Below are 20864 nucleotides of genomic sequence, written 5' to 3'. Positions count from 1 at the left end.
CCTATTCCTGAATCAGATCTAGCATTGTATGGAGAAGTGAAGTCCCTTTTTTGATTTGGGTGTTGCATCAGATGCAGAACAGGCTGTGAGCCTTCTGTGTTGGAAGAGTGAGATCTCATGGTTTCCATTCTTGACTCAAAAGTGAGTAAGAAGACAGTGGCATCTCTCAAGCTTCATGAATCAAATCTTGAGCTAATAGCACACACTGCTGGATCATATTCTTGTCCAAGACCTCCAAGAATGTGCATTACTTGTTCATCTTCAGAGATTCTACACCCAACTGATCCAAGGAGATCAAAATAGCTCATCCTTTTTCTAATATACTCACTCATACTCAGTGAATCATTCTTCAAATATTGCATTTGTTGCCGATATTGCATAATCTTTGCAGTAGATCTACTGACAAAGTTTGTTTCAAGAGCACTCCAGATGTCTCTTTATGATCTCAGGCCTACAACAAGACCTAAGGCTCCTTCTGATAGAGAAGAGAGCAGCCACGCAGCCACTCTTCTATCCTGCCTCTGCCATGAAATAAATTCCTCATTCATGGCAGATTCTCCTTCTTCTTCAGCAACAACTATCATCTGAGGTGGAGGTGTTTTATCACCAATTAGAAATCCTTCTAGCCCATATCCGTAGGCAGTGACATCAACTTGTTGTTGCCACATCAAGAAATTTGAATCAATCAATTTCACTAATATTGGAGGCAACTGCCCATAGGTAGGCTGAGTTCCCTGACTCTGTGTAATGCCTCCAAACGAACCACTGGAATTTGCCATTTTGACAAGAAACAAAAAAAGAAGAAAATGAGGAAGAGACAAGATCAAAGGAATCCTGCTCTGATACCATGAAAAGAACAACAAGAACACATAATGGAGAAAGCAAGATTAAACATTACTGCAAATCGGAAGCTCGAGCTATTGCCTTTTTTGATTGATTAACTTGCAGCCAGATCCTATTACATATACTGCATATTGGAAAGATCTAGAATCTCTCCTTAATCTCCATAGTACAAGGCAAATCATACTTTAACAACGTTAATAAAAACTAACTATATTAATCAAAACTAACTCTGCAACGATTCCTTCTTCTTTAATCCACGTATCAACACGTCTCTCCAAGTACAAGCGTGGTCCTCCATCTTAGCTGTCTTGCTTAGGGCTGGCAATTTTCGACACGACACGATAATCCGACACGAATCCGCACGAAATTATTGGGTTTGGGTCAAGTCTTATTGGATCCGTGTCCTTATCGGGTTGACCCATTAAGAACCCGATAATTTCGGGTTGGGTTCGGGTCGGATGCGGGTCGGATACGGATAACCCATTAAGAAATAATATTATTATTTTTATTATTATTTAAAAATATATATATTACTTTAATTTTTTAATTTCTTATAAATTAGGTTTAAATAGTATAAAATGAATTTTAATTGTGTAAATTAGGTTAAAAATTAAGGTTTAATTGTGTAATATTAGGTTTTAATCGTGTAATATCAGGTTCGGGTTGTTATCGTGTCGTGTCAACCCATATTCTATCGTGTCGATAACGGGTTCGTGTCGGGTGCGGGTCGTGTTCGGATTTGAAGGTAACAGGTCGGGTTCGTGTTCGGATTTACAGTTTTCTTAACAGGTCGGGTTCAGGTTAGGCCTTATTGGGTTGGGTCATTATCAGGTTGACCCGATAACGAACCAATCCGCACGATTTGCCAGCCCTAGTCTTGCTTGGCTTATCCTTGGTTTCAGCTCGTGGCTCTCCTTGCACAGCACGTGCTTCAATCTTCTTTGTCGCATTCGCATCGATGCAACGTACAGTGAGGTCCAGTGGCTTGGCACCTCGGTCCACAGCTTGATCAACTTGGCCATTACGACCATGATTCACGGCTTGATCAAGTTGTCCGCCATTACGACCATGAGCTTCATCGATGATGTGATCAAGTCATCTCGTTCAACACACTTTATCGATGGCTTGATCAAGCCATCTCCTTCTTGGTCGCCATCTCGTTCAACACACTTGATCGATGGCTTGATCAAGCCATCTCCTTCTTGGTTGATCAAGCCAATCTTGAGACTTCTAATAGGGGCAAGGTGCGTTATCTTATCTTGCTAATCTTCGTCACCTTGGTTTGAGGGTCATACGACGAGCGTCATGCATCTTATGCATTCTAGATTATATTAGCTGGTCAAGCATATCAAGTTCATGAAGACATTGTAGGACGAGGCGCCACACGTTGACGTGAGGGCGGCGAGGAAGGAGTACTAACACTTAATGTGGACGAATCAATGAGCTAATAATGAGAAGCAAGAACAAAAAATAGTAACATCTGAATTTTACGTGGAAAAACCTATTCAACGTGATTAATACGAATTTACCATTTTTTGTTCTCGTGCATAGACATTTATGAAAAATAAAGCTTTAAGTTATTATCCAAGAAAAAATTATCACTCACAATCTTTACAATTAAAATTATTTTGTTACCAGAAGATGTTAGACGTCGTGGACGGATCTAGTAAGAGCATTAGAGGGGCAAATGCCCCACTCAATTTTTCTAATTCATGTATATATTGCCCGTTATAAATTTTTTTAAAAAATTTCACTAAAAAATCCCTTCAAATTCTTCAATGTTCTTCGTAGGTAAATTTGCCACTCTCCCCACAAATTCCCGGCTCTGCCCTTGTTAGACGTGCTTAGGATGGTTACAACTTTTAAAATTTCTACGTCTTGTACAAACACATCAAAATATACTCCCTCGTCCCTAATAAGTTGTCACCATTTGATCCAACACGAGTTTTAAGAAATGTAATTGAAAGTGGATTGAAAAACTAAAGGTATGTAAGTCCTTCCTACCTTTATATATTAATGTTATACTCCCTCCATCCACAAGAATACACATTCTTTCCTTTTTAGTCCGTTCCACGAGAATATGCACGTTTCACTTTTGGAAACTCTTTTCTCTCTAATGAGGTGGAACTCATTTCCACTAACAATACTTTTTCTCTCTACCTCTCTCTTACTTTACCAATTTTGCATTAAAACTCGTGCTGAACCCAAAGTATATCTTTTTGGGGGACGAATAGAGTAATAAAATGTGAGTGAGAATGAGTTAGTGGAATGTGGGGTCCTCTATAAAAAATGGTAAAAATGAAAGGTGACAAATTTTTAGGGACGAACGAAAATAGAAATAAGTGACAAATTTTTATAGTGAGTATTTATTTTGTGTACCTATTAATTTTGTAGACTTGTAGTAGTTGCACAAGCCTTTGTTGTTGAATGTGAGAGTATATTTGTTCAATTTTTCTTTCTAAATATTCATTTTATTTGATTTATCAAATAATACTATTTCTTAGGACATAAATAAATTTAATGGAACACAGGATAAAATTATTTAAATCTACTTGGTTGATTAACATATTGGATTAATAAGTAGACAAAAGGGCCCAAATACGTTGGGCCGAACTGATGCAAAGGCCCATATGTTTGTGAATGGGCCGAACTAAATTGGGCTACATTCATTTGATTGCAAAAGTCCTCAATAGATTTCGGTTATATATAATCACAGAATTGCATTTAGGGTTGAATCTAGGGTTTTTCGTCGCTGCAGCCTCTCAGTCGTCTCTCTAGCTCGTTTGCGATGGTAAGATTCTACCTTTCCGATGCGATTCTGCATTTTGCTCTGCGTCTTTCGTTGTTAACCGAATCGCTTCAACAACAACTGCTGCTTATGACTCTGTTTCTCATTTGCTTATCCCCTTGATTTGGGCAGTTTAGGGGAAAGTTTAATTGGTTCGGTGATAGTCTAATTATGCATTTTCACGAGTAATTTGATTGATTTACATAGTTATTATGCGGTGATTGTGCGACTCGCTTTGGCTATCGAATATCATCACTTCGGCTGCATGCTTTGCACTGTAGATTTGAGTCATGTATTGATCAGTAGCTAAAAAACTTTAATTGTTTGAGACGGAGTTATTTGATTTTGGGTTCTGTTGCGAATATATCTTCTTTTCAAAATTTTCAAGATTTTTAATGTATATGAAGTTATTTACTTTAATTAGCCATTTGCTGGTCATCTCATCGTTGCTGAGCAAGCTAAACTCTTCAGCTCTATTTTTCATTTGCCTCCCCTGTGAGGTTCGGTGTTAATCGGATCATGTATTTTCACGTGTAATTTGATTGATTAACTTTGTCATTATGCGATACTTGGGCCCTGGCTTTGGTTATCGGTTATTAATGCTCTTCTTGTTTGGTTTGCTCTGTAGATTCGAGTCACATATATCTTGGTTGTTGAACTTTAAGTGTTGGAGACAGAGTCATTTGATTTTGGGTGGTGTTGCGAACATTTATTCTTTAAATTTTTTTAAGATTTTACATAGCACTCCAAATATGAAGTTATTTGCTTTAATGATCATTTAATTGTCTATTTCATCTTTGTTGAGCTATAGATAAAGGTGTAGATTTTGTCAGTCCTTTTAACATTTCTTCACTTTGATTCCTATGTACAGGCCAAGAGAACCAAGAAGGTTGGCATTGTCGGTAAATATGGTAGGTTCAATTTTGATTTGTTTCATTTTTACTAATTGACTACTATTTCTCACCGATTTTAATCTCACACATATGGTTCACATACACTTAGTTTGTTTTCTATGTATTTTTCTTAAATTGTTTTCATGTCATTTTGCTAAATCTTTGATATTCCATGAAATTATAGGCACTCGTTATGGTGCTAGTTTGAGGAAGCAAATAAAAAAGATGGAAGTTAGTCAACACAGCAAGTACTTCTGCGAGTTTTGCGGCAAGGTGTGCACTTTTAGTAAATGTTTAAACTTACATTTTATAGTACCACTATTTCCTAATTCTGTAAATTCAATCTTCCGTGTGCAGTATGCTGTGAAGAGACAGGCTGTTGGCATTTGGGGTTGCAAGGACTGCGGCAAAGTGAAGGCCGGTGGTGCCTACACGATGAAGTAATTACCCTTTACTTGTGCCAATGGTTGTCCATGTGTGCCTAATTCTCTTATTCTGACTCTGATTCCTTTGTGTAACAGCACTGCCAGTGCCGTGACCGTCAGGAGCACTATCCGAAGGTTGAGGGAGGCGACTGAGAGTTAAATTTTAGGAAAGACTGTGTGAATTTTGATTTCTCTATTGTTATCCTTTCTCATTTTCTTTAGACTTGGGTGTTTATGCTTTCTCATCAAAACTGAGGCTTATATCTTTCAAAAGTGCAGCTGTAACTTGATTTTGAATGATGTTTACTATTATACGTATTTGTTTCAATGATGTTGTACCCGTTTACCTTTTTATTCACAATCTCAGTAGCTGCCGTTTTAGTCCATAGATTGTTATAGTTGGTTAAATTTTGTTATTTGCTGCTTAACCTCATTTTCCACGACACTTGGGATGTTTTTCTATTGACAATAATTTGTAGCAGAGAACTAGCAGATTTTCAACTAGTTAAAGCTATTGAACTAACGTTACCATACACCCTTAATTACCAATGTTTGGTTGTAGAGAAATGACATACCCTCTTGTATAAGATTGAGTAAAAAGGAATACCTAAATCCTTAATCCATCAAGAACAATTGAACATTCATAGCTTTGAACGATTTCTTCATCGTATGTTGCTGCAAAATGACATTGTTTGGCCAAATGCATGGCATCTATAGAATGATGGGAGTGCCATTGTGTGGAAGATGGAGAAAACAGTAGTAGTTAAATTCGTCAACATTTTTGTAGCAAAAATTTGATGACCCTAGCGTAAATTTCAATATATTGCTGTGCTGTGCACACGGGAAAAACTACAGGAGTAAGTGCTTCAAGCATCTCTCAGCATGGAAAAGATATTAGCTTACATAGAGGCTCTTTTTCTTCCTTGAATATTTTTGCAATTCAATGTTGTCCTCAGGAGTGAGTCTCGTCTCCTGTTCTGTCGCGTGGCCACTTGGTACACCAGATACAAAACATTTACCCAAGCAATATTAATTTCAACTGCATGTGACGACGACTCATTCGTCAAGGCTTGTGGAGTTTGAACCCAAAAACTCTGGGGACATAGCTCTGCACAGGCTTCTGTGGCTTGAGGTGCCCATAGGTCATCAAATATAGATGAGGGAAAGTGGTCCCAAAGTATGCTCCATCCATATCTATGCTAGTTAAGGATAGCATCACAAAATGAAACATACTATGCCAAGAGGATCTTCAGGATGTCTCACTTACTAGAATATGAAAAACTTAAGATAAAAAGCATACAAGGATACTGCCTTGATATTTGGATCGTGGATAGAAAATATCTTCACATTTGGGACAGTATATTTTTACGGTACTGGAGCGTGGAATGTCTGATTGTCCAACGGGAAGACAAGGCTGTCCACAGCAATAAACTCTTGGACATCTTCCAAAGTCATAATTCTTGTACTTCTCTAACTGTTTTAGGTTGCAGCTTGACAAGTTAGATATCGTAATTACAGGACGAGGAAGTTAGAAAAAAGAAGCTGAGGGAGTAATGATGATACCATTGCCGCCATTCCCTTGGTGGTCAAGATGTACCGGACATGGATAAGGCCGTAGAGCATTTCAGCAGCCGACTCAACCAATTCATTTTGTTCCTCAGTGAACATATCACCTACATATGTGATCCAAATTGGAGACTGTTAACACACTGTCAAAAGGTATCAGAAGTAAACACCAGCTGCTATCACTAAAATAAAAAAAATCCAACCCCAGGAAACACAGAAAAAGTAACCCAAGCTTTAAGAGAATTGTGCAGCAGTAAATAATATGCACTATTCATGAAACTAAGAGGAAGCACAGAGTTCACACCACTATACAAACATTCAAGCAGCTATCTGGAAACACATGATGACTTTATAAGTAACCAAAAACATAATTCCACCAGAAGTAACAAATGAATATGGCTATTGAAATTCATGTGAGCCACAGCATTTTAGATGGATTTCTTCGATCGGTTACTGGTTGATCATAATCAAGGCTTGCAAAGAACAACACAAAAACCACATTCTTGAAAGGCTGACAGATCAAATAATGACGCTGTAAGCAAACATTATAAAATGCCTACCATGAGAAGATTCAACATCCAGAATAAGGTCAAGTGCATAATCATAATATGGTACTTGACTGCTCAACCCGCAAAGATTAAAATCATCTTGGATGTATTCATCGTCGACTTCACAGAAGAATTCATTTCCACGCAAGTCGCAAAACCATGAAATCCAGGATACATCATCCCCATCAGAACCACTGACATCAGATTCCTCTTCGCTGTCTGTGTCAGATTCATCTACAAGAGTCACACATAAGCAAAATTATTTTCTTGTTCAAAGAATACATATTTGGACTGTATGTAGAAGGACAAGTAAATGTTCATGCTGATAACGTACACTTAGGCAAATACAAATAAAGTACAGACGGAAACACACATACACAAATCCAAAATCAGCTATGATACAAGCATAAATACTAGATGTTAACTGCATGCAAAGACTCCCTTTAAAGTCCAAGTTGCAGGAGTAGGAGTATGTGAGGTTAAAGTAAAAGGGATTCGGAATTATATAAATAAAAATCCCGTGCCACTGCACTCTAAGAGTGTCGACATTTTGAGTGAGAGGAGGGAGTATATAGATAAAAATTAACGTGCATCGGTCGCCGATCGGCGGTGACCTAAGAGACAAAAATAATTAGAAATAAAAAACATAATTCATTCATAAATAATTATACAACGAAGAATTACAAACGAAAGGATTCATGATGCGCTCCTCCTCCTCCCGTGCTTCTTGCTCAACCTCTTCAACCAACGCGTCATAGACCTCATCCCAGGCCTCATCCCATGCGCGTTGATACTCATCGCCAGAGTCCATTTTCGGAGAGTGGATTTGAAAAAAAATTGAGATTTGATATTGGAATTAAAAAAATGAATTGGGAATGAGCATCCACTATAGGGGCGGCCGGCGGTCGCCGCCGCCCCGGCGAACTATTGTAGGAAAAGCGTCCGCCCCGACGCGGACGAATGGAAGGGGGCGGAACATCCATCGGCGAGCAGGCGGCTAGGGCACGCCGGTGCGCGAGCGCGCCTGCCTATTGTGCGTCCGCCCCGGCGCGGCGGTCGCCGGATTTCCTTTTTTTTTCGTTTTCTTTTGATTTTTTGAAGTGAAGAAGAAGATGGGTTGATGAAGGAGATGGATTTTTTGATTTTAGATTTTATTTTTTGAAATGTGGCTAAAAAAAGTGTCCTCTCGGCTGTCGAACAACCGCCGCGGCGGTCCTATTGTGGACACTCGGTTCACAAAAGCACAAGCAAAGTAGGCAAACAACCTACCATCAGAACACTGGTTCTTGTCAGTAGGGAGGGTGGAGGAAGAGCGATTGCTTCTAGGGTCGACAGAACCCTTGTTTCTGGAGGTGGAAGGCGAAGACTTTTCCAAATGTTTGTCCAAGGCGTCGTTGATTCGCTTCCGATCCAACATCTCCCCTCGATCTCTGTACATGTCAGCCAACAGGGGAAAATCAAATTGACCAAAATTAGGAGAGGCGTATGGGATTGGGAATCATAATTCCAAGATTGAAGGGGAAAAGGGTGAGATTTGGAGAGAACTAGGGTTTGTTTGTATGGTACATCTAGAGAGAGCCGCAGCTGGCGATGCTGCTGTTTATTTTTCATTTTCGATTTTCTTCGTTTCCTCTCTGTTGATTCATTTTTCAGATATTTTCCTTTTTCCTTTTTCCTTTTTCCTTTTTCCTTTTCATTCTTCTATTTTCCTGATTGGTTGCCTTGAAACAATAGGTTAGTGGAATGTTTTCCTGCATTTTCCTCTGTTTGGTTCACTTTTGGAAAAAGATTTTTGACCCGGAAAACTATCCTGACCCGTTTTAGTTTTTGGGATAGTTAACCACTTTATTGAGTTATCTCTAACCTCCTACCACCCCTGCGATATAGCTGTATCCATGGCTCCATCAATTAATACTAAATTAGATTTTACCAATTTATCCTTCATCTATCTCAGCAAAAATTGCTGCAATCTGCTTCATTGAGCGGAAGAATTCCTAACGCCCAATTAGGCGCACAGAAATTGGGCAAATAGGAGAAATTGGGTAAATTGCTGCAATCTGCTCCAGCGGAAGAAATCCTAACGCTTGGGCGCACAGAAATTGGGTAAATAGAATTTGGGAAAAAGAAACCGCGCAGCTCGTTGTGCTCCCTTGACGAGGACGACGCCATAAGCTTCAAGCATGTCTGATTCAGACTTGATTCGGAAGGTATCGATTTCTTTACAATCCTAATTACTTATCGACCTAGGTATATTTTGGTCGAGGAATGAATACAAAGTCTGAGATTTATGATGGCTTGTCTCCATCCACAAAATTGGAGTATGATTTTGTTGTGTATTCACAAAATTATTGTTATTTGCCTTCGATGTTAATAATTTGTTGAATGAGTGATATTTTTTGATTAGTAGGTGTTTATGAAAATCACTATTTTTTTTAACTTTTGTGTTACAGTGTTGAACTAGTGACATTGATGAACGCAGATGCTAATTACTCCATTTTTGTTATTTTTTATCTTTTGCTTTGCATTGTTGAGGTGTCTATTTGTATCTTTTGGAAGGAATTGTTGAGATGCCGATTTGTGGCAGTGATGAATGACTATGCTAATTACTCCATTTCTGCATTTTTTTTATCTTTTCGCATAAGGTGAACGAGGGACTTGATGAGTTCGAACTGAATGTTTTAAAGGAAGTTGTATGAATACCTTTTATATCAGTCGACCTCCAATTGTTATGTGAAATATTAGTGATATTAGAATAATAAATTGAAAAGAAGTAGAGATTTATGCAATCTAAAATATTAGTGATATAAAATGATACTTTTGCATCATAAAATGATAGTTTGAGGGGACAAAATGATAGTTTCAAATGATAAAATGATACTTTTGCATGATAAATTGATTGTTTGAGTTATTTGGTTGGATAAAATGATACTTTTACATCATAAAATGATAGTTTGAAGGGACAAAATGATAGTTTCAAATGATAAAATGATATTTTTGTTTTATAATGATAGTTTTAGTTCTTTGGATGATAAAATGATACTTTTGCATCATAAAATGATAGTTTGAGGGGATAAAATGATAGTTTCAAATGATAAAATGATACTTTTGTTTCATAATGATAGTTTTAGATTTTTGGATGATAAAATGATACTTTTGCATGATAGATTGATTGTTTGAGTTCTTTGGTTGGATAAAATGATACTTTTGCATCATAAAATGATAGTTTGACTATGCAAGTTTTAATGTAAATTATCATTTTAATGTAAACAATAGTTGGAACGTCCAAATGAAATGATACTCCATATTTATTCTTTTTAATAAAACTGAAATTTTAATTTTCAAGTACTTTATTTATTTTTCTTTATTCTACCTCATTAGTTCCTTAAAAATAAAGATTTTATGGACTATGCGAGTTTTAATGTAAATTTAGTTAAGTATGAAAAAAAGAATAATAGTTTTAGATTTTTGGATGATAAAATGATACTTTTGCATCATAAAATGATAGTTTGAGGGGATAAAATGATAGTTTCAAATGATAAAATGATACTTTTGTTTCATAATGATAGTTAGATTTTTGGATGATAAAATGATACTTTTGCATCATAAAATGATAGTTTGAGAGAACAAAATGATAGTGTAAAATGATAAAATGATACTTTTGCATGATAAATTGATTGTTTGAGTTCTTTGGTTGGATAAAATGATACTTTTGCATCATAAAATGATAGTTTGAGGGGACAAAATGATAGTTTCAAATGATAAAATTATATTTTTGTTTCATAATGATAGTTTTAGTTCTTTGGATGATAAAATGATACTTTTGCATCATAAAATGATAGTTTGAGGGGATAAAATGATAGTTTCAAATGATAAAATGATACTTTTGTTTCATAATGATAGTTTTAGATTTTTGGATGATAAAATAATACTTTGATGGAATAAAATGATAGTTTCAAATGATAAAATGATACTTTAGTTTCATAATGATAGTTTTAGATTTTTGGATGATAACGCATTATATTCTCAATCCGTGTTGACGCATTATATTCTCAATCCGTGTTAGATAACCAGCCTTGAAACCGTTATCCGACTTCCATCCAGTAGCCACGAGATCCTTCATCGCCATAATAAGGGTGGCGTCCTCCTTATCTGTCCAACCTCTTCTTGACCTATCACTTATAGTCGAATTGCTTAGACCAAATCCACTCATTCCTGTTGGACATGAACAAGACAAGATCAATAATAATTTGAATGTCCACACAATGACATGGATCGAGTAGTTTATTGGGAACTAACCCTCTGTCTCCTGGCTTGACGCAACAGAGCTTGCACGTTTATGGCAGTTGGCCATTAAGGGGAAATGAATCTGCTTACACGAAACGGAAAACACATTGAACAATGCGATATCACAAATTATGTTTTATGCTTGTGTTCTAAAATACTATATAGCAACATAGAGATACCAAGCAATTTGCTTACATGAAACGGAAAACACAGTGAACATAAACCAAACAATTTTAGAACAAAAGACACCAAGCAATTTCTTATTCAACAAATACACAGTAAACTTAAAAAATATTAACACAATCCACTCATTAGCATAATGTTAGGTCAAATTTAGAACAAATAATTCGGACAAAAACACAAAAATTAAACCATGAAACCCAAAATACTCCATATTCTGATAAATAATTTTAACGAAGAATTGGGATAATGCGAATATATACTTGTGCGATCAATCACAGCATAAACCACCATTTCACCATAGCACAACAAAATTTAAATCGACTCACCGGTAAACAATTTATATCTACTTGGATGGACCGAAGTTTGTGCTTCGTCCTTAGAGCTCGAACCCACGCGCAGAGATTGGAAGGAGGCTTTCCAATAGTTCTACGCTGTCAATGAAAATGGGAGGGAGAGGCTGAAATTTTAATATATGTAGAATGGGTGAAAAATATGGTGGCGGGATTCTGAAATTTTTGCCTCCCTTTTACCGCTAAATTTGGGTTCAAGGGTAACATGGGGTTTACAAATTAATTTAAGGGATATAATGGTCTTTTTGGTTGCATATCATATTATTTTGCTATTTGAACCAAATATACAAAAATTCTGCAGAAGAATTCCTAATCTGCAACCAAACAATAAATAGGGTTACCTATCTCTACCATGAAAAGTTAGAAAGTATTGTAAAATAATGATAGTATTTGCTTTCCTACATTTTCTAACATAGGCAATCAATCGAACCCTTAATTAATTCAATAATCTTTTTCCTTTTTCCTTTTTCCTTTTTCCTTTTCCCTTTTTCCTTTTCATTCTTCTATTTTCCTTTTAATTAATTCAATAATCTGTTCATAGTACTCATGTCAGCTACCAAGAAAATAATCAACAATTTTGATTAATTGTGTCCGAATCGAGTGTGGACATAATTGTGTCATTATCAAAATTCGCAGTTGCTTTTTCCATTTTGATTAATTAGCTCGTATTTAATTATGTTTCATACTCCATATAACTACTATTAATCTATTATAAAATTCGCAGTTGCTTTTTTGATGCGAATACTGAATAACGTGAAGATTGGATTTACTCTTTGATTTTCTTTATTGTGAGACTAATTGTGTCATTATCAATTTTATTAAATCTCCCCTATTGACTCAAATCTTCCTGCTGCGTCATTGAAGAAAATCTTTGAATTTCTTCACATTTTCAACAACAAAAATCTGTCAATCGATGCCCATATAACATACAGTATTTAATTATGACATAACAAAAAAGCATACATTTTGCAAGATCGGATGAAAATTGAGGCTAAAATATGATACCAAAAGCAAAGAAAAAGATATTAAGATTCAACATTTAAGTAGCCAAATTAATATACCTAATACGCCCATGCAATGCGCAATCACATTCACATATATACACATATTATATAATTGTAACTACGTACTTAATTATGAGTATCAAAGCTAATTTGGTCTTTTAAGAAATTCATAGCATATTAGATTTTGTACTACATTATAAAATAGATATAAACCATATTCATATTATTATCAAACTAAAAGCAATCTATTATCCCAAGGAGATGAAAACAACAAATAATCATATTTAATGAGTCATCTTCCAAATGTCTATTGTGTGCACCCTCATCTTACTGGAAAGCCATGGTAAAAAATCTTGCTTTAAGACAATAATTAAAAGAAGAAACAATAGGCAAATATTTTCATATTAAATAGTTCCACAATCCTAGAAACACACAAACAGATGTTACTGGTGTGAATATATATACCTACTGTTTATCTCGTACCACATGGCACATACAACATAAAAGAGATCATAACATGTTATGATGAACAATCTTCATAGAAACAAAAGCAAATAGTAGTAACCTAATCAAAGTGAAACCAAACACAATGTATCATATTCTCCTCTTTCCATATAGTGAACTCTGTCTATCCACCTTTTATAAAGGCCGGAACTTAACGAAAGCGATAAACCATCTGCAAAGGAATTAGTTATAAGCTACTTGACTAGTTCACAAAAAAGAGAGAAAAGAAAGATCACAAAAATCCAAGTGTATACACAAAAGGCCCCTTTGAAAAATTTCACACCATATCGAATCTTGAAACAGAGCATAGCATGGCATAAATGGTTTTCTCACAAACTTATATAGGAAAACACAATCAGAAGAGTATTTGTTATTTGAGTAAAAAACTCGAAAGCAATGCTACCTACAAGTGTAAGAAGACGAAATATCTGTGGGATACATATCACTGAACAATCAAGCCCTAAATGTTACAGACAATCATGTACCAATATGCTCATGAAAAGAGAGATCGACTCTTATTCCGTTCCAGCCGTGCTTCCCTCTGTCACGTTAAAGAAAGGAAATAACTAATCTCTTCTCCAAATTCAATAATTAACACACTGAAAATAATTAAGCATTTGCCATGTACTAGTATAATCCTTACTTCCTTTTTTCTGCATTCCTTGTAAACGTCAAAATGTTGTTGGCATTTACTCTTCTCATTGCTGTATTCTTCTAAACCTGAAATATTAGAATGCAGAACATGTTTAACTTTGAAATCCATGAAAATAAATTGATAACACACAAATCTAAATAAATTGAAGTAAAGCTAAAACAGAAGATATGGCAATTTGGGGGCAACAAAGAAAATAACAGAAAGCTTTTGCTTGGACATTACTAGTGAAATTATTTCCACTTAATAAAATATTCTAATGCAAAATCCAGAAGGATATGTTAAAAATAACATAGGTTTCTCTTTCAAACCTCTCTCTCCGAGCTGAGAGCCCTTGCTAATACCAACTCACCTATTGAGCTCCAAATGGTAATCTAGCTAATACACAAACACATACAATAATTTTATACAATCAATTCAGCTGAACTCAAGCCCTAACAAAATCCAAACCACGCGAAACCGTTTATCTTCGAGATCCTAAGTGAGAATTCTACTAGGATTTCTCTAAAATTCACACTTTCCAAAGGAACGACAGATATTATTCAAAATTGGGGAACATCAGATCAATTAAATCCTGATAGTAAATGAATAAACCCTAAACTAGAAGAGAGAGTGGAAAGAATGATATTAATTGAAGGAAGATTACATTTAAGGGAGGCGGTGTAAGCAGGGAAGCAATCAGAGTCGGAGATACGAGCAGCGCCAGGAAACGCCGGCGACGTCATCTTCAACCAATTATTTTCTCCGATGATGTTGATCCTTTTAGTTTTCTGTTCATTATTATATGGGCTTCGTATATATAGTAGGAGACTAGGAGTACTATCGTTTTAAAAGTTAGCTTGGGCTTTAGCTTATTTACTACTTGGGCTCCATGTTTGGACCAATTAATTAACCCATACCCATTGATTACGGATTATATATAATATTACTCTCCAAACTCTAAATATTGTACAAACTCCAAACTATTATCTGGACCATCAGAAAATGTCAGATGATAAAATAATAACAACAGAAAATGTTAATACAATGTCAACACAACATCAACCATTGAAATATATTGACATTTTTTATTGCTATTAATTGACTTTTTTAGCAATACTGGTCATAGTTTAGAGTTTGTATAAAGTTTATATTTGATTATATCCCATATTACTCCGATAACATTTATCTCATCATAAAAAACTTCTAATACTTCTTCCGGCCTAAAGATGGAAATTTTTTTTTATTCGCCTCCTAAAAATAAAAACTTTATTTTAAAAAATTTCTTCTTATCCACTTGAACATCACCAGTCGCCACCTTGATGCCATGTCCTTGTCCCAATTCTCCGATCCAGCAAGCATGCTCCCCCGATCGTCTGTATTGTTACCCAAATTATCCATCATAATAGGATGCTCTGTTCCGGCGAGTAGGCGATTCTGATAGCCCGACAACATCGGTGTATCTTCCTCTCTATGCCGGACCTTCTTTGTTGCTTTGAATTCCTCCGGGCCAGAAGAAGGCGGCGGCGACGGTCTATCATCGGGCAAGGTAGGGTTTCCAACTTCTCCAAGAAAATCGGAACTTTCCATACGTTCGCAGAAATTTTCTATACTCGCATGTCGTAGTTTTTTTTTGCAATAGGAGAGTTAAGAGCATCCACTACGTTGTCCCCCCACCGTCCCTTAAACTACTATTTGAGGGCCCCACTGTACTTTATTCCTCCACCCCTTAACTAAGGGACGGAACCTGCAACACTCCGTCCCTTATTCCGTCCCTTAAATTACTATTCATTAAATTTCATTTTAAATTTTTTTTCCAACCCAATTCAATTAAAACAAACACACTTTATTAAAATTAAAACAACATTAAAATTCAAACAAATAGAAAATGGACATAATTAAAATCCTAAAAAAATAAAAATGACATAATTTAATTTTCTCCTCCAAAGTTTTCCCAAATGTGCTCAATTAGATCCTTTTGGAGTTGGGCGTGGGCGCTAGAGTCGCGTGTCCTTGCCCGAATAGACAACCGTTCTTGTATTGACGGATGCGCTCCACTTCGCAGCGGACTACATGCGGTTGAGCTTCCGGGGGATTCGGGGTCGAACCAATTTCTCGCCTCGGGTCCTTCGTCTTGGACAATCATGGCACGTATACATGATGTCGACCATGCTCTCCATGAACCACGAACGAGCCGGGGCTTTGATGATGTTGAAGCGCGCTTGGAGAACCCCGAACGCCCTCTCCACATCCTTGCGAGCAGCATCCTGCTTCTGCACAAAAAGAGCCTGCTTTGGGTTCGCAGGCCTGTTGCACGTCTTCACGAAGGTCGGCCACTTCGGGTAGATGCCGTCGGCGAGATAGTACCCCATTTTATACAGCCGGTTGTTGGCGACGAAGTTGATGGCCGACGCTTTACCATCCAAAATTTTTGTAAAGAGGTCGGACTGGTGGAGCACGTTTATGTCGTTGTTCGAGCCAGGGACCCCGAAGTACGCGTGCCAGATCCAAAGCTGGTAGCCGGCAACGGCCTCGAGTACAACGGTTGGGTGGGTGCCTTTGTGGCCGCTCGTGTAGGACCCCCTCCAAGCCACCGGACAATTCTTCCATTGCCAGTGCATGCAATCGACACTGCCAAGCATCCCGGGGAATCCGTGCACTTGTTCGTGCAGGTCGAGGAGGAACTGATAATCGGTCGTGCTTGCCCTCTGAAGAAATTCATCGGTAAAGGCTGCCCGGACGCCTTTGCAGAATTTGAGCAAGCACATGCGCCCAGTGGTGTCTCCGATGTGGACGTATTCGTCGAACATGTCGGCCGTTTGTCCAGTCGCAAGCTGACGGATTGCTGCAGTACATTTCTGCAGCGTTGTGTGGCTGGGACGCCCGACCGCGTCGAACCCTTCTCGGAAGAACTCTTCCCGGGCTGCCAAAGTATTCGCGATGTGGAGAAATAGCGGTTTACTCATGCGGAAACGACGACGGAAGTAGGTTTCTCCCCAAATTGGGTTATCGCAGAAGTAGTCGCGTACTAACCTTGCGGCGGCTTCCTCCCGGTTGCGATGGATGTATGCCCGGGAGCGTCGTGGAGGCGGCGCGGCTTCCTCTGCCTTTCGGCGTCGATCTTCTTCAAGTGATTGTTCCATTAGTTGACACATTTGCTCAAAAGGATCCATTTGTTTGAGTTGATTTAAGCTGAAATTGGAGTGATTATAGAGAGGATTTGAGAGGAATAGATGTGTGTTTGTGTGTGAAATGAGTATGAAATAGGATTATTTATAGAGTAAATAAATAAAAAAATAAAAAAAAGAAAATAAAAAATTAACGGTAACATTACCGTTTGAAAAATAATTTTTTTAATTAAAATTCGAATTAAAAAAAAAGAATTATTGCGTCATCCGTTGCAAGATTTATAAAATTTTGATAAAACTTCTTAATTTGTCCTAAAATAAAATAAAATAAAATAAAATAAAATTCAATAGACTTCATTCACTCACAATACTACTCAAATAGGCTACAGCTTTGCTTTTTATGGCCACCTTCCCTCAAATACTCCCATGTGTCAGCTCATTAGTACCCAAAAAACAGAGAGAAAATGACAATGGGAATCTTTCATCTCATCACTTAAAAATTCAATTCTTGAAAATCCAATGAGTGGTAATAATATTACTGCTCCAAATTCCACCGCAACCAAATTCATCAAATGTGTCATAGTTGGTGATGGTGCAGTCGGGAAGACATGCTGATACGAGCTCCCCATTGATACCTGCTGTAACTGCAGAGGAACAGCATGTACACAGAGAGGAGGAGGCAGAGTCGGAGGTGGTGCCGGATGTAAGTGAAGCAGAGGCCGATCAAGCTGCAGAAGCGGCCACGACGACGAGATCATTGAGGCCGAGAGACAAGTTGAAGCAGCCGATTAAACTCAGGAATTAAAGGAGCAATGCCAATAGTTATTTTTGGAACTTTACTTATTTAGAGTTATTTTTGTTTTGAGACTTTTATTTAAACTATTTTGAGTCGGGCCAAAACTATAAGCCACATTTGAGTTTTCTTTGTGGTTCTTTCCCGAATGTCTAGGTTAAGTCGAACCACCTAGGGTCCTTAGTCTATAAAATAGGGTATTTCATTGCCATTATTTTTTTAATGAAACATTTTTCCCCAAGCCTAACTTGAGCAAGAAGCGTGAATTTTGTTTTCTCTCTTTGCTGTTCACGGAACACGTCCGGAAAACAGCAAAACTTGTGCACTTTTCATTGAGCATGTCGAAGGATTGAGCATCATAACCAGCGAGACGATTGCTAATCGGATACGTTGCGAAGAACGTTCGTAACACATGCCTTCTCATCTCCTACACTAGCAACACTTTCCCAACTGTAAGTGTAATAATTTCTCAATTTCACTTGGGATTAGTTTTTCACTTTTGTTTGTGAGTGTTTTCTTGGTGCATGGACATCTCTCTCTCTCTCTCTCTCTCTCTTATAAACACTTTTCTTGTTTCAGGATTATGTTCCAACTGTGTTTGATAATTTCAGTGCCAATGTGAGTGTTGATGGGCAGACTGTGAATCTGGGCTTATAGGATACTGCTGGCATGTTCCATTCATTTATTAATAGTTTGGTTGGGTTTGCATTGTATGTTTGTTAATTAACTTTGATTCCCACTGATTTATCAAGAAAGTGTTTGATGTATTCTTTAATTTTAATAAAAATCTGATCTTGAATGTTTGATTTGCCATCCAAATCTTGAACTATAACGCATCCTTAGCCATGTTTTAAACTTTAAAGTTGATCATATAAAGAAAAAAGGCCTTTTCTTTTGCTAAAAGATGGAGGGATTCATTAGCAGGGCATGTGCAAGAACAAGGCCTTTTTTTCCTTTTCTTTTCTCTTTTGATTTGTAAACTAATTATTTTCTCCAAATTCTTGATCAACTTATGCAGGCCAAGAAAACTACAACAGATTGAGGCCTCTTAGTTACAGAGGGGCAGATGTATTCCTCCTGGATTTCTCTCTCATAAGTTGGCCAAGCTTTGAAAACATTTCCAAGAAAGTAAAACTCTCCCTTCATCTCAATCCATTGGCAGCTACTAACTTTTTTTTTCATGGATTGGTTTTGCTTTCTTCTTGTTTGTGATGGTGAAGTGGGTCCCGGAGTTGCGGCATTATGCTCCCTCAGTACCAATTGTTCTTGTGGGGACAAAGCTAGGTGAGAGTTCTTGTGGGCATTATGCTCCCTCAGTACCCATTGTTGCTTTGCTCTTTTTTTTTTGTATTTTGGATTGGTTCACACATTTTTTTGAAATGTTGAATTGGAAAGCAATTAGCCTGTTTACCTTTTCCTTTTCCTTTTCCTGTTATGGATTCCCATTCTCTTCCTTTCTTTTCTTTGTATGCTTACATGTCTTTTGGAAAGAGACACAAAATTTTGATAACGATCTACCTAACTTCACATATATATTAGACAAGTGTAAAATCAAATGCATTTTGATATCAATACTTACCTTGTGATGGTGTTAGGCTTAGGCTCAATTATAGCAATAACTATGGCATCTAAGATTATGTGAATATACTTGTTATGTGTAGTTTGAGTTTAAAGGAGTAGTACTAATTTTAGTTCTGTTGTATGCCTCTTTGCCTCTATCTTGTATTACCATTTCCTCAAATACATTTGTCCCTGTTGGGAAGAGACCAAACTACCAAAACCTGTGGAAGCACAAACGGTGTTCTTTCTCTCCCAATAACACAAGTTGATAATTATTTCTAACACAATGTGACACGATAATATCAAAGACAAACAATCAGCAGAAATATAAACCGAGACAATGATTTTTACGTGGAAAACCCTTTCGAAGCAAAAGGGAAAAACCACGGGACTTGAGAGTCCACTCAAAAACTCCACTATAATATGTTTTTGCTACAAGATCAAATATCCAACCTCTACAACAAGTATAAACTCCAACTAGGTTGATAAAACAATCTTAAGCAAAATACCCAAAATAAGATGAGAAAATCACCAAAACAGGGGCTGACTTCGACACAAGAAAATCTGACCTTACTGTTCACGGATCAACAATCCCACCGTACAATATCAAAATCTTTAAGTCGACTACCCACTGTCCGAATTTCAGCTCAATCAGACCACGGATGAATACCCGATCGAAGCCTCGAACAGAACTGCACCAAGTTGAAAATCTGCACTCACCTTTCACTAAATGGAGTTACGTTGCCACTCAATCTCTCAATTCTGACTCTGAATTGATGATATAGCAGCTGACTCAATATTGACGAGGCGGAGAAAAAGGATCCAGAAGAAAGTAGTGACTTGACTGACATGGATCCCGTCCCTCTAGGTCATTTGCCAGATCCTGTTCAGGATCACGTGCAAGATGACATTATTGATGACCAGCAAGGTATAGATGATGTTGATGCTCCTATGGATGATGATGAGAATGATCAACACCAAGCACCTATAGCTCCACCAACAGTTCTAAGGGTTGACAAAGAGGGTGAGAGTCAGTTGCTGTATCATCAATTCAGAGTCAGAATTGAGAGATTGAGTGGCAACGTAACTCCATTTTGTGAAAGGTGAGTGCAGATTTTCAGCTTGGTGCAGTTCTGTTCGAGGCTTCGATCGGGTATTCATCCGTGGTCTGATTGAGCTGAAATTCGGACAGTGGGTAGTCGACTTGAAGATCTTGATATTGTACGGTGGGATTGTTGATCCGTGAACAGTAAGGTCAGGTTTTCTGGTGTCAAATTCAGCCCTGTTTTGGTGATTTTCTCATCTTGTTTTGGGTATTTTGCTTAAGATTGTTTTATCAACCTAGTTGGAGTTTATATTTGTTG

General features: G+C 37.3%; 2 protein-coding genes and 1 long non-coding RNA gene across 4 annotated transcripts; 2 read left to right on the top strand and 1 right to left on the bottom strand.

Moving 5' to 3' along the window:
• Positions 1-3553: 3553 nt before the first annotated feature.
• LOC121800566 (60S ribosomal protein L37a-1) lies at positions 3554-5303 on the top strand. The gene is made up of 5 exons (XM_042200117.1): positions 3554-3634; positions 4503-4542; positions 4709-4797; positions 4882-4964; positions 5046-5303. Exons 1-5 carry the CDS (start codon positions 3632-3634, stop codon positions 5107-5109), a joined length of 279 nt encoding a protein of 92 aa, XP_042056051.1. The 5' UTR covers positions 3554-3631; the 3' UTR covers positions 5110-5303.
• A 409-nt stretch (positions 5304-5712) lies between these two features.
• On the bottom strand, positions 5713-8697 carry LOC121752091 (putative casein kinase II subunit beta-4). Of its 2 annotated transcripts, none has more exons than XM_042146976.1 (5): positions 8333-8697; positions 7076-7297; positions 6513-6622; positions 6258-6423; positions 5713-6143 (listed from the first exon to the last, which is right to left on the bottom strand). In XM_042146976.1, the coding sequence occupies exons 1-5, from the start codon at positions 8499-8501 to the stop codon at positions 6013-6015; spliced, it is 798 nt and encodes a 265-aa protein (XP_042002910.1). In that variant the 5' UTR covers positions 8502-8697; the 3' UTR covers positions 5713-6012. The 2 variants fall into 2 exon arrangements, with proteins under 2 accessions (XP_042002910.1, XP_042002915.1); XM_042146981.1 differs by lacking the exon at positions 8333-8697 and adding an exon at positions 7748-8305.
• Positions 8698-17568: 8871 nt separating this feature from the next.
• LOC121752084 lies at positions 17569-19450 on the top strand. The gene is made up of 2 exons (XR_006040253.1): positions 17569-18392; positions 18520-19450. It is a non-coding gene; the product is annotated as an uncharacterized LOC121752084 (long non-coding RNA).
• The last annotated feature ends 1414 nt before the right edge of the window (positions 19451-20864 follow it).

The sequence above is a fragment of the Salvia splendens genome, chromosome 1 (assembly GCF_004379255.2).
Source record: "Salvia splendens isolate huo1 chromosome 1, SspV2, whole genome shotgun sequence".
In the NCBI taxonomy this organism is placed as follows: Eukaryota; Viridiplantae; Streptophyta; class Magnoliopsida; order Lamiales; family Lamiaceae; genus Salvia; species Salvia splendens.
The sequence above is the reverse complement of the archived record's forward strand: the minus strand, read 5'-3'. Positions and strand labels throughout refer to the sequence as shown.

What these genes read in the sequence shown, in the direction of transcription:
- LOC121752091 (XM_042146976.1), bottom strand. Translation starts at nt 8,501, where the DNA reads ATGTACAGAGATCGAGGGGAGATGTTGGATCGGAAGCGAATCAACGAC. An exon ending in CAAGAACCAGTGTTCTGATG is followed by an intron (nt 7,298 to 8,332) that starts GTAGGTTGTTTG and finishes TGACTCTTGTAG; the next exon opens with ATGAATCTGACACAGACAGC. An exon ending in CCAAGGGAATGGCGGCAATG is followed by an intron (nt 6,424 to 6,512) that starts GTATCATCATTA and finishes AACCTAAAACAG; the next exon opens with TTAGAGAAGTACAAGAATTA.
- LOC121800566 (XM_042200117.1), top strand. An exon ending in TCTGCGAGTTTTGCGGCAAG is followed by an intron (nt 4,798 to 4,881) that starts GTGTGCACTTTT and finishes TTCCGTGTGCAG; the next exon opens with TATGCTGTGAAGAGACAGGC. An exon ending in GGTGGTGCCTACACGATGAA is followed by an intron (nt 4,965 to 5,045) that starts GTAATTACCCTT and finishes TTTGTGTAACAG; the next exon opens with CACTGCCAGTGCCGTGACCG.